Raw genomic sequence first — 12,830 nt, 5'->3', positions numbered from 1 at the left:
CGGGCAAGTAACATACCGATGACAAAGGAAACAACATATGTTGTTATGCGATCTGACCGATAAAGATCTTCGTAGAATATGTAGGAGCCAATATGAGCATCCAGGTTCCGCTATTGGTTATTGACCGGAGACGTGTCTCGGTCATGTCTACATTGTTCTCGAACCCGTAGGCTCTGCACGCTTAAGGTTTCGATGACAGTTATATTATGAGTTCATGAGTTTTGATGTACCGAAGTTAGTTCGGAGTCCCGGATGTGATCACGGACATGACGAGGAGTCTCGAAATGGTCGAGACATAAAGATCGATATATTGGAAGCCTATATTTGGATATCGGAATCGTTCCGGGTGAAATCGGGATTTTACCGGAGTACCGGGGGGTTACCGGAACCCCCCCGGGGGTTATTGGGCCTACATGGGCCCTAAGGAAGAAGAGGAAAGGAGACAAGAGGTGGCCGCGCGCCCCTCCCCTCCCTAGTCCGAATAGGACAAGGAGAGGGGGGCAGCGCCCCCCCCCCCCCTTTTTTCCTTTCTCTCCCCCTTGGCACGCCCTCCTTGGTCGGCCGCCCCCTCCCCTTGGCTCCTTTATATACGGGGGCAGGGGGGCACCCTAGAACACACAGGTTGATCCTCGTGATCGTTTTCTTAGCCGTGTGCGGTGCCCCCTTCCACCACAATCCTCGATAATATTGTAGCGGTGCTTAGGCGAAGCCCTGCGACGGTAGAACATCAAGATCGTCACCACGCCGTCGTGCTGACGGAACTCTTCCCCGACACTTTGTTGGATCGGAGTCCGGGGATCGTCATCGAGCTGAACGTGTGCTAAAACTCGGAGGTGCCGTAGTTTCGGTGCTTGATCGGTCGGGCCGTGAAGACGTACGACTACATCAACTGCGTTGTGCTAACGCTTCCGCTGTCGGTCTACAAGGGTACGTAGATCACACTCTCCCCTCTCGTTGCTATGCATCACCATGATATTGCGTGTGCGTAGGAATTTTTTTAAAATTACTACGTTCCCCAACAATCATATTGACTTGTTGATGCTGAAAGATATGTTAGTAGCGATTATTTCTAGTTGTTGCATGAAGATTGGTGGTTGGGATTACAAATTGACAAAATAAATGATACCATCTTGTCGAAAAATCGAGCCATCTTGTATATATTAAATATGAGAATATGTCTCATGATATATCTAATGATGTGTATTTAAAATTTTATATGTAGATAATTTTCTCTATAGTTAACCCCTGAAAAAACGTAAATTATTTATATTTTGTTGAACACATAATTACTTATACTTAAAGCATACCCGTGCTTTTGGTGGGTGTTCGCGAGGTGAGAGAAACAAAGCGTAAACTTTTCTTTTGAGTGTTTCGCTTTGTGATATACTTTGTTCTTGTTAATGCATAAAGCCGGATGCTTATTGTTGTAGATAAGGCACTGCTTGCAAATCTCTCAATTTCTCGAGTTGTTTTCATCACAATATATGGTGGATTGCCACACGTCGAGTTGGTATTACCTCGTGATCTGATAATCTCCTGCTCATTATCTTTGTTATTTGAGACACCGTACAGTTTGCATGTGATTCTTTTTTCTTGGCCTCCTCATTTTTCAATAGCAAGGAAGATGTCGGTGAACATTTAGACCTAGGGTATATTGTTTTCGCATTTAGTTTGGGCTAAAATAATTCTTGAAAGACCGGCTTAGGTAAAAGAAAAAAGTCCACATTACAACCTTGAACTAACCTCACAGTTTGGTATTCAACCCTCAACTACAAAATCGGTCATCCTACACCCCGAACTAATCACTCGGTTCAAAAATCAACCCTCCATCATGACTCATTTGAGCGGTTTTGACAAATAACTGGGCAGTGCCATGTCACCTTCTGACCCCTCACATGTGGGACTCACTTATAGGAAAAAATATATCCTCATTCTTTCTGTTTTCTGTTGGAATACCCCTAGATGAACGGCTGCACCAACGTGAGATTCTCTCACGTAGCTCTCTTTCTCTCTCTGTAACTACCAATGCATGATGCATGAGCTTATCTAGATGAGTTGGTCAAGGAGGTTGTTAACGTAGTGGCCGTACCTACGTGCTCCTCTTTTTTTTTGCGATGACCTACGTGCTCGTCTTCTCTACTTACAGCTTTTCTCTCGCGGGCGCCATCGCTGCCATCGAGGTCGTCGGCGAGAAGTGCGTCCGGACCCGTCTCCATCCCGTCATAGACCACTCGAGCCCGTGACACCTCGCCGGAGAGCTCACTACCGGTCTGCTCTTCTGTATAGAAGAAGGGGAAGGGGCCAACGAGGCCGTGAGGGACCAACCAGTCAGAGGAATCGATTCATAGATCAGCAGGGGCTCGGCGTCCTTTGCGGCTATGGGAGAGGGAGCGCCTCCAGGTGCCAGAGGGAGGGGCCGGGCGAGCGGAGAAGGCCGTACGTCGGTCTCCGATGGTGGAACATGTAAGGAAGTCGGGAGCGGCAGAGCGAGTGGGGTTCCTGGCTTTCTGCTAACCCGCGGGGACAGGAGATATGGGGGGAGGTGCAGCGCTGCTGGTTGGTCGTCAGCGGGGCTGTCAAACAAGGCAGCGGCGGCTGTTTTGCAGAGCTCGGGTCAAATCAACGAGAGAACTACAAAGAGAACGATCCAACCAACTTTTTTATTGCATGGGCTGCTGATTTGGCACTGCCAAGTCACCGGTCAACGCGGTCAAAACCACTCAAATGAGTCAAAACCGGATGGAAGGTTGTTTTTTGAACCATGTGGTTAGTTCGGGGTGTAGAATGACCGATTTTGTAGTTGAGGGTTGAATATTAAACTGTGTGGTTAGTTCAAGATTGTAATGTGGACTTTTCTCTAGGTAAAATGATGAGAAGATATAAAAGGAAAATCAGGAGGTGGTTCTTCCTCATTTATTTGTATCAACTATGCATGCATGACTATAATAATGCCATGCTATAACTAGACAAACGCCATATGAGAGCTGCATAAATTAATGATAAATCCTTTCTAAATATATAAAGAGACGTCACTGTCGAGCTCTTGACCTCTCGAGGCTCCCTGATCCTATAGAACGACTAGACTAGAATTTTTTTGGGGCGCTTAACCACTGTTCACTGTGCCTAACCAATAATACCCTTGCGAGTCACGCCCTAGGCATAGCATGGGCACACAAAAAGTGAACTCCAACCAGTACATCAACGCGCAATGTGTAAGGCAGCAACTAATCAAAAATCAAGATATGTAAACGTTAACCAAACTAGCAATCAACGCTAAATGCATAATGCAACAACTAATCAAAAAAAATCAAGATATGTAAACGTAAACCAAACTTATGTAGCAAATCTTTCATTGCCCTTGCTGCAACCAAACGAATTCATCATGGTTGGCCACGTCGTAGTTTTCATGCAAAATAAAAAAGATAAAACAAAATGCCCACATCGTCACTTGCTGTCGCTGAAAGATGTGTTATAGTAACGTTTGTTTCCAGTTGTCGCGCGAAAGATTGGTGTTTGGGGTTACAAATTGACAAAACAGAAAAACACGGTACATTGCAGTACATTTTTTCAATAATCAAGACAAAAGCTACACACCCACCATCCTCGTGTCAGTAGCAACGACAGTGATCCTTTTCGAAAAATCCCTCCTCCGAAATTCAAAACCAGAGCCCCTCATCCAGTTTCGTTTTCTGTTGAGGGGCAAAATGGTCAGACCCGCACCAACAGTCCACTCAAAGCCGTTGTTATCCCGAAAAGCCAGCCACCGCCGCATAAAGCAGAGAAAACGGATAATAAAAAACGAAAATGAAAACAAAAGCAACAATCTCTCGTAATCTCTCTTAATCACGCCTAAGCTCCCCCGAAACTCCAGATCAGGGCCGCTAATCTCCCCGAAACACCCCCGGAAGTTTCCCGTTTCACCTTCGTCCGTTTTTCCTCCCGCATTTCTCACGGAGGAGAGAGAGGGCGTAGGGCAGTACCAGTCTCCAGCTCCACCAAACCAGCAGAGCTCTCTCTCTCTCTAGTCCTCTCCCCCTCCACTCCGCTCCCTCCCCCCACAGCGCAGCAGGGCGCACGTTATCGGATTCGGGCGCGCGCGGCCGAGATCCGGGCCGCCGCCGCAGCACGCCGCCGCTGCGCGCGATCTCGTCGCCGCGGGAGCTGCATTGCGCGGCTCGCCGTCTCCCCGGCGTTTACCCGGGGGCGGCTCCGGCGGAGGCGGAGGGGCGGGGGGCGGGTCTCGTCCGCGATCCACCAGATCCGACCTCGCCGGCGACGGCGGCGCTGCCATGGAGCCCGACGCGCCGCTGGACTACGCGCTCTTCCAGCTCTCCCCCCGCCGCTCCAGGTGAGGAAGCGGGGCACTGGGGAGGGGATGCCTCGCCCTTCCGTTGCGGTTTCGCGTGGGCTGAGGGTGGCTGGCTGACTGACTCTGCCTGCGCAGGTGCGAGCTCGTGGTGTCCGGCAGTGGGCGGACGGAGAAGATCGCGTCTGGGTCGGTGAAGCCGTTCGTGACGCACCTGCGCGCCGCGGAGGAGCAGGCGGCGGCCCAGCCGCCGCAGCCGGCCATCCGGCTGCAGCTGGACCGGCGCGCCGCGTGGTTCAGCAAGGGCACCCTCGAGAGGTTTGCTGATGTGGCTTATGCGGCGGTGCTCGGGTCGGTGGTCTGTCGATTGTCGAGGAGATTGGATTCTGATGGGTGCTTGCCTGGTTCCTTTGTGCTTGAAGGTTCGTGCGCTTCGTGAGCACGCCGGAGGTGCTGGAGATGGCGAATACGTTCGATGCAGAAATGTCGCAGCTAGAAGGGGCTAGGAAGATTTACGCGGCACAGGGAGTGAGTATCAATTATCAAGCAGTTCTTTCAGCATGTTATGCAGTGTAGCATTTGTCTAAAAATGGCAATTCTTTATGCAGACTGCTGTAGGTGCTACCTCGGGTCCAGCTGGTATGCCCTAATGTCTTGAGTCTTTTCATACCTCATACAGTTCATTAACACTCGTTCATCATGAGAAACCGAGTCCATCTTAACTGGAGTTACTCAATGGGAGCTGATAAATCCAGTAGCAAGAGATTGTTCTCTTGTTGAATTGGCAACTGTATTATTGGCTTGCATTAAGAATTTAGGAACCTTTGATTAATGCTAGATACATTGATGCCACCATGTCTATATTATTCATCACATATTAACATGAACCTCCATTAATAAGGTAACATGTTAGATTAATGTGACATTATTACTGTCATGTATGGAAGCATGTGATGCTTCTGCCTTCTGGATATAATTATGTAAACTCTTCTTCTGCTTGTCAGCTGAAGCCTCAGCAGCAGCTGCAGACATTACAAAGTAAGTCCATCTCTTATTTCAATTGCCGCTCATTTACCTTGTTTGCCAGATAAAATTGATTCATTCACAATTAGTTTGTACTTTGTTAAGTAGATTAATATTGTGATGAAACACGTTAACTGTAGTTTTTTTGCCAAGTCTTGCACACATTGTGGTTTATACTCCATATGATTATTGTGGAAATGATGTTCCCATCGTGTTAGCTCCTTTCTATAACCTTTCGCAAAAATTCAGAGTGCGGATACTTGTAGCATGTGGACGATAACGCCCGTATGAAGTTAGTTTCTTTATCCTGGATGGTTAATTCGATTTTATTCTGTGATTACATCTCGTGCACTTTTCGTGGATATATTTCTGTCTTCCTTTTTTGGGAGCTTTGAGTGAAACAAACTGCCATCCTTTAATTGGTCTACGGTGCTTATATAAGGACTAATTGTTATTAGTTTAATGAAATGTTATTGACTGGAGGACCGTGGTTATCATTTTTTTTGTTACACCTTTGTTTATTTATGTACAAGACTCAATCTACTTCTTACTAAATTAGAATGATTGATATGCATTCATGTGACAACGCAATGTGCTGTGAGTTTTTGATAGACAAGACATCTTGAATACATAATTTTTGTCTGTAGGCTGTGTCGTGGTATCAAGTAATTTACAGTTTTACCCTTTTAATGCAACCTGAAATATCTTAACTATCCATAATTTATGCCCTGGCTATTTTTGTGCAGGAAGGAGCTTCTTAGAGCAATTGATGTCCGTTTAAGTGCACTTAAACAAGACCTTGTCACGTCTTGTGCCCGGGCATCATCTGCAGGGTTCAACCATGATAGTGTCTCTGAGCTTCTCCATTTTGCGGACCACTTTGGTGCCAGCAGGCTGAGGTATGATTGAAGCTTGTCAAGCCCATAATTCAGTTATAAACTTACAATCATATAGGCGTATGGGTATTACTCGAAAGTCTTGGTGGTCAGTGTTAAGTAGTCCAACGAAATTACAGCTACAGCTTATCTAGTAAGCACATTAAGGTACAATCCACCAGCAACAACTACTTTGGTATATCTAAAAGTTGATGTGCAGATTTAGCACAAGTGAGCCCCCATCAGCAGTAGACTGATGTGCTCAAGTTATCCTTTTTGACATCAAACAAGCAGATCTAATTGAGGATATAAAACAACATGCAGCTGTAAAGAGAAAGTTTATGACTGTTTCTATCAAATGCCATTATAATACACGTCAACTTAGTTCTATGCTCCCGCAAAAAAAAAACTTAGTTCTATGAGGATTAGCATGGCATAATTAACAAAATGAGATGCTGGATGGTGGAAGTTGTATAGAAACAATAGAACTCAAGTTTAGGAAATAATTCAAGCACCCTGAAGTTATCATTCTGGAAATTGGGAAAAGTTTGCAGGAGAAGGTTCTCTTAGGAATTAGGAGGGTGGGTCATGTTGAATTGGAGCGCATTGAGATATGATATCTTCTGTCACAGTCGTTGTTTATTTTTTGTTCCTTTGTTGTCTTTCTTGATGAATGGTGTTTAGATACATATGACAACTTGAACTTGTTATATCCAGCGAAGCATGCAACAAATATATGTCACTTTGCCAGCGTCGTCCAGACATCAATCCTCAGGCATCCCCAGCACCTTCATCACACTGGAAGAGCTTTGAAGATGGGGATCTTCGTGACTCCTGCAGTTCAGACATGTCTATAGATGAGCCACAGGCCGATCACGGTGGATCCAGCAATAGATCTACAAGTTGGGGTAGTGTCCTGCATACTGATAGATTAAGCAACAACCAACATTCAGTTGATGTTCCATCAGGATCGAGCTCTGAACAGCAATCTAAGCCAACCATCCAGCAGACAGTAGATAAACAAGAAAACGAAACTGATGCTCCTCCTGCTCCTGCTAAAGAGCTTTCGAGGCGTTTGAGTGTGCAAGATAGAATAAGCATGTTTGAGAATAAGCAAAAGGAGCAAACTTCAACTTCTGGTAACAGCAACTCTGCAGGTACTGCTAAGGTTGTTCCAGTGAAAGGTGAGCACCGCAGGGTGCCTTCTGTTGCGTCCATGGACAAGTTGGTAAGGAGGTGGAGCAGTGTCAGTGACATGAGCATTGATCTGGGTAACAATGATAACAGTGGCTCTAATGACAAAAGTGAAAATGGAACTCCAGCTGGGACACCAACATCTGCCAATCTGGAGGCCAGTTCAAAAGTAAGAGCTGATAAGGATGCTAGTGGGGTGAAGAATCCAGACACATCTCAATCTTGGTCACGTCAAAAGGATGGTGACAAGCCCAAGGATTCTACCACTACAAATGCTTCTTCGTCCTCAACCTTTAATACTACATCTCCACCCTCATTATCAGCCATTGTTACCGAGGCTCCTGAAAAGCAGACTAGATCTTGTTCGGGAGATGACATGGCTATAGCCTCTAGTACTGAGAGTGAGTTGTCCTTTGACAAGGAGCAGGGAGTTAACCAAGGACAAGGTGACACAAGGTTGTCAGAGCATGTTGCTTCAAATGTTTCCACTCAAAACCGACAAAAAACATCTTCAAGGCCAGCTGAGGAAGCTTTCCCGAAACATTATGATACTTTAACTAGTCCATCGTCAGAGGATCATGTCCAGATAGATAAGGAAATAACTCCTGTTGCTCATGAAGTACCAGTTGCAAGTGAACAGATTGGACGTAAAGATAGTAGAGGTTCTCGCCTTCGTTCAAAAGAGATGCATGCTGGAGCAGATGCAGTTGTGAAGAAGGATCGATCCTTTCGAACAGTTGGGAAAACGTCAAGTGGTGTCGATCTCAAATCAAAAGCCACATCCAATTCTCGCAATAATGTTAGGGGTTCATCTGGTAGGGACGAAGCTGGCTCTACAGAATCTGAAGTTCATGATGCTAGCTCGCGGCGGAAAAGTCTACCACGGAAGGTAGAGGATGTGCGGAGAAAGGTTGCTGTTGGGTCTGAAATACTGCCTCAATCGGATTATTCTAGTCGCCAGGGATCAAATTTGAGCAGACAATCATCTAATGCTGAGCAGGAATTGAGTTTGCTGGGAGGTAAAGTTAAATCAGTAAATGATGCAAATGCTATTCCCTTGGAGCAGACTAGGGTGACGAAACCGGCAAAGGGGAATCAAGATCGGCATGATGAACTGCAAATGAAGGCCAATGAGTTGGAGAAACTATTTGCTGCACACAAGCTAACCACTTCCAGGAGAGGGAAGTCTACAGATGCACAGGTTGATGACACACCTAGGTTAAGTGAGGTAAAGCCTACACAGGTTCTTCCAGAGAAGATTTGTACGAAACAAACTGTGATGGAGAGTAACAACTTTGATGCCAATGAGCTTCTGAAGATGGTGGACAACGAAGGGTATAACAACAGCACACCAGAAAAACTTGGGATGCTTAGCCTAGAAGAGTCACGGGGAAAGTTTTATGATCAATATATGCAGAAGAGGGATGCAAAACTAAAGGAGGATTGGAAGCTGCAGAAAGAAGAGAAGGAAGCAATATTGAAGGCAATGCATGAAAGTCTAGAAAGGAGCAAGGCTGAGATGCGGGCCAAATTCTCTCAATCTGCTTTGCAATCAGTTTCACGAAATAAGGATCAGGTATTAGATTCTACATGGATTAGTTCTGTACTTCAACAGAAAATAGTAATTAAGAAATTCTGTTATTTTGTAATGCTAGCTTATACCCCAAATGCTGTACTCTGTTTTTTTTACTAAAGGTAAAAGGCTAGTTCAATTTTTCTGCGAAGTACTGAAAGTATGTTTTTCAGCAAGTATAGATGTAGAATTAATGCTACAATCATTTGACATATTGCAACGTGCAATAATGCGCACTTCTGGATTTTGCTTGTTAATAATTTGTTATGTTTGCCTTTTCCAGGGGGCAGATTCTTTCCTGGTAGAAGATGAAATGAACAGTGATTACCTATCTGGTGATTGTTCTTCCAGGAGTGCTGATTCCAGGAAGCATTTTTCAAACAAAGTAGCTTACACACAAAAGAAATCCGTTGCTCCTGTCCATGGCCATAAGCATTCGTCAAGAGCTGTAAGATCTGGTTATGCAAATCGCAGGAACCCACCAGAAAATCCTCTTGCACAGTCAGTTCCCAATTTCTCCGACTTCAGAAAGGAAAATACAAAGCCATCAGCTGGTCATAGCAGAGCTACTGCAAGGGCTCAGCCAAAAGGTTTTTCCCGTAGTAAGAGCATAATTGAAGAGTCAAAGAGTATTTTGAATCAAGATCAATCAAGGGGGTCACAGTCTATGAGAAAAAACTTAAATGCTAGTGAATTAAGGGACACTTCATCAGTGAACAAGGATATTTACAACTGGGCTCCCTCAGGAATTTCTAGTAACACCCATAAATCTGGCGCACCGAAGTCTTTTGTTAGGAAAGACAATGGGACTCTCCCAGTTGTCGGTATAACCGGATTTCGACAACCAATGTTTGCAAGTGTCTTACAGGATGAAGATGATGATTTTCCAGATCAGCAAGAGGATTCCCCAGATGATGCCAAAGATGAAGAATACGAAAGCATTGAAGAGAATCTCAGGGAAAGTGATTTTCCTGCTGATTCAGACAGTGAGACTCCAAAACTGAGTCAGGATTTTGGAAATTCAGACGATCCAGGATCAGAAAATGGCGATGTTTCTTTTCCAAGGGAGGCATCCCGTACCAAGTTTAATGCTTTTGCAGGAAACATGCATGATTTACCTGGTGAATTACCAGCCCCCTGGAGCTCGCGTCATCCACACCTATTGCCTTATGCAAATGATACCTCGGATGGTGATGCTTTTGTCGATTCACCAACCGGCAGTCCATCACCGTGGAACTCTCATTCGCTGGATCAAATAACAGATGCTGATGTTTCCCGGATGAGAAAAAAGTGGGGCAGCGCTCAGATGCCTTTTGGTGGTGCGAATGCATCTCAACAGCCACGTAAAGATGTCCCAAAAGGGTTTAAGAAGCTGCTGAAATTTGGGAGGAAGAATAGGGGTGATGGTTTAGTGAATGACTGGGTTTCTGCTTCAACTGCCTCAGAATGTGATGATGATATGGAAGATGGCCGGGATCTGGCAATAGGATCCTCTGATGATTTCAGAAAGTCAAGAATGGGCTATCTTTCTTCATATGATGGTTTTGTTGAGAACGAGGTTTTGACTGAACAAGGTATTTTCTTTGTATAATCCTCTATGCATGCTATTTCAAGTATCATATCTTCGAGTATTTATTGCATTGTGTGCTTTAACCCATTTGAAGTATAGTGTCCTGACCTAGATTATGCTTGTCCCCCATGACAACTAGACCCACCTTTTATTGGCAACAACTCATACTTTCCAACGCTTCTTTCCATACTTAGATCAGAATAAAACCAATAGGGCAAGCCTTCATTTTAGTACATGTGTCTTTCAGGGTCCTTCATGTTTCCAGATAAAAGCAAATGACACTTTGTGTGAAGTCAAACTATTTGTGTGCAAGTTGACTCACACTATCTTCAGCTTATTTAAGAACTTCTGATGTTGGATTCAGTATTATAACCAGATAAATTAAAGTGACGGTGAATGAGTTACTTTATCCTTGCTGACAAGCTAATATCCTCTCTTTACATGTTACATATACTAACCTTGGAATCAATTGCTTCTATCTCTTGACATGAATGTATCGTTTGCAGCACAGTTTTTTTGGTGACAAATATTAAATCCCCTCCTTCACCCACCTCTTTGCACTGATCATATTTATGTTCTCCCCAATTCCAACTCCCTATTTTCTTTATGATACTGACATATGGGATGAAGTTCTGCTTCTCAGTGACATGGGTGGACCCAAAACTAGAATCCAAAAATAGGGCTTTCCTAGATCATGTGCATGCAGTATTGACAGAGTTTTGTGCATGGGAATGATACATTTACATCAGTGGATATTTGCTTAGACTTCTGACTTTTGAGTCTTAAGCTGTACGTGCCTTTCAGGCTTCAGTTACTGTTTTATTTTGCTCTTCATTTCTTTCCCTGCATATACCGGTTACTTAAGATCTGAATTTGCAGAACAATCGCTGCGCAGCTCCATTCCAAACCCCCCTGCAAATTTTAGACTGAGGGAGGATCAACTGACTGGTAGCTCAATTAAAGGTATACAAACGTCTAGACATGTAGTATGTTCTTATGTTAAGCTGCTCAATTAGAACGTAACCCGTGAAGGTGACTGTTCATCTTTATCAATAATTAGTGTTACCTGTTCTGTCATTGGTAATCTTAACCAAAAGTCTAAAACTATCTTCACGCCAAAATTGCAGCACCACGTTCATTCTTCTCCCTGTCGACATTCCGGAGCAAAGGAGGCGATGCTAGGCTAAGGTGACCCTCAAGCACCAGTGCTGGATTGTATAAAGTTTCTTCTGGAACTAGGTAAAGATATCAAATTTTCACGGATGGTACGCGGACACTGCTAGCTTGTCATATATAAATACATATCCTGTATCTATGGTCATTCTTATAAGCTGCCAGTTAAGCGTGTCCACTGTTGTTGTTTGCTAATTCTTTTTCCTTATCTTTTTTTCATCTCTTGTGTAGAGTTGGACTTCTAGATTTTTGTTGTTGCAATTTTTCCACTTGGCCCAGAGACACTGTATTATTTTTTATTATTTTTGTGATATGCTTGTATCTCCCACTCCATTTGTTTCGTCGTTCACACACATATCACAAATCCATTTCAAAGCTGTGTATTGTTCAGTAGATCATACCATTTTCTTCCATATACATATGCCTTTTTACATATTGCTGGAGCATTTCCTGTACAGGCGACATGTGATGCATAATGGGGCCCCTTTGTGTAAAGTCTTCTTATTTTCTGAACCATATGTTATGTATTAGTTAATTTGGAATGTTTGGGGCCAAATTCGTGTCAGAATTCTTGGATTTAAAACATGTAAACGAGTTGTATCCTCTGCTGACATGCAAACTCGCCATGGCTTCCTGAATCAGAAAGGGGTGAATTGCTCTGCTCTTCTTCCATGGTTCTCAACCAAGAACTTGTAAATAAGAGGCATAATCAATGCCCTTTGTCCAGTCCGTGCTCTTTCAAAAGACCACATCTCCATCAAAATTGTGACGGGATTCTCGGTTCAGATATACTCCCCCAGGTTCAGTCTTTGATGGTGTATTTCTTGTGCAAATATTTAGTTATTACTTACAAATCACAACCATAGGGGAAATGCTTTTTGCATCTGGACGGAAAGTGCAAGAACAGTCAATTTGCAAACAGGATCCATGTGCATGCGTTACAAGTTTACACCACTCGGGTGTAGCAGTTGCGTGTGGCTACTGTGTGTGTAGGCTCCCACGTTCCACGTACTAGCAACTAGTGTAAGCCCCGACCTAGCGCATGTAGAGGCATGTCATGGACTCTGTAGATAGATCATGGCATGGCTCGTGCTACATCCTGCCACTGTCCATGCA

General features: G+C 44.3%; 1 protein-coding gene across 1 annotated transcript; it reads left to right on the top strand.

Moving 5' to 3' along the window:
- The first annotated feature begins 4,060 nt into the window (after positions 1-4,060).
- LOC119353797 (COP1-interacting protein 7-like) lies at positions 4,061-12,149 on the top strand. Its single transcript, XM_037620477.1, has 10 exons — positions 4,061-4,348; positions 4,445-4,624; positions 4,729-4,834; positions 4,915-4,945; positions 5,311-5,344; positions 6,076-6,228; positions 6,922-8,974; positions 9,255-10,545; positions 11,421-11,504; positions 11,669-12,149. The coding sequence occupies exons 1-10, from the start codon at positions 4,290-4,292 to the stop codon at positions 11,731-11,733; spliced, it is 4,056 nt and encodes a 1,351-aa protein (XP_037476374.1). The 5' UTR covers positions 4,061-4,289; the 3' UTR covers positions 11,734-12,149.
- Positions 12,150-12,830: the final 681 nt, after the last annotated feature.

The sequence above is a fragment of the Triticum dicoccoides genome, chromosome 2A (genome assembly GCF_002162155.2).
Source record: "Triticum dicoccoides isolate Atlit2015 ecotype Zavitan chromosome 2A, WEW_v2.0, whole genome shotgun sequence".
NCBI classification, from domain to species: Eukaryota; Viridiplantae; Streptophyta; class Magnoliopsida; order Poales; family Poaceae; genus Triticum; species Triticum dicoccoides.
The sequence above is the reverse complement of the archived record's forward strand: the minus strand, read 5'-3'. Positions and strand labels throughout refer to the sequence as shown.

Excerpts from the sequence above, each read along its gene's own strand:
- LOC119353797 (XM_037620477.1), top strand. The coding sequence starts at position 4,290 with ATGGAGCCCGACGCGCCGCTGGACTACGCGCTCTTCCAGCTCTCCCCC. Across the intron at positions 4,349-4,444 it reads CTCTCCCCCCGCCGCTCCAG|GTGCGAGCTCGTGGTGTCCG; the intron begins GTGAGGAAGCGG and ends CTGCCTGCGCAG. Across the intron at positions 10,546-11,420 it reads CGAGGTTTTGACTGAACAAG|AACAATCGCTGCGCAGCTCC; the intron begins GTATTTTCTTTG and ends CTGAATTTGCAG.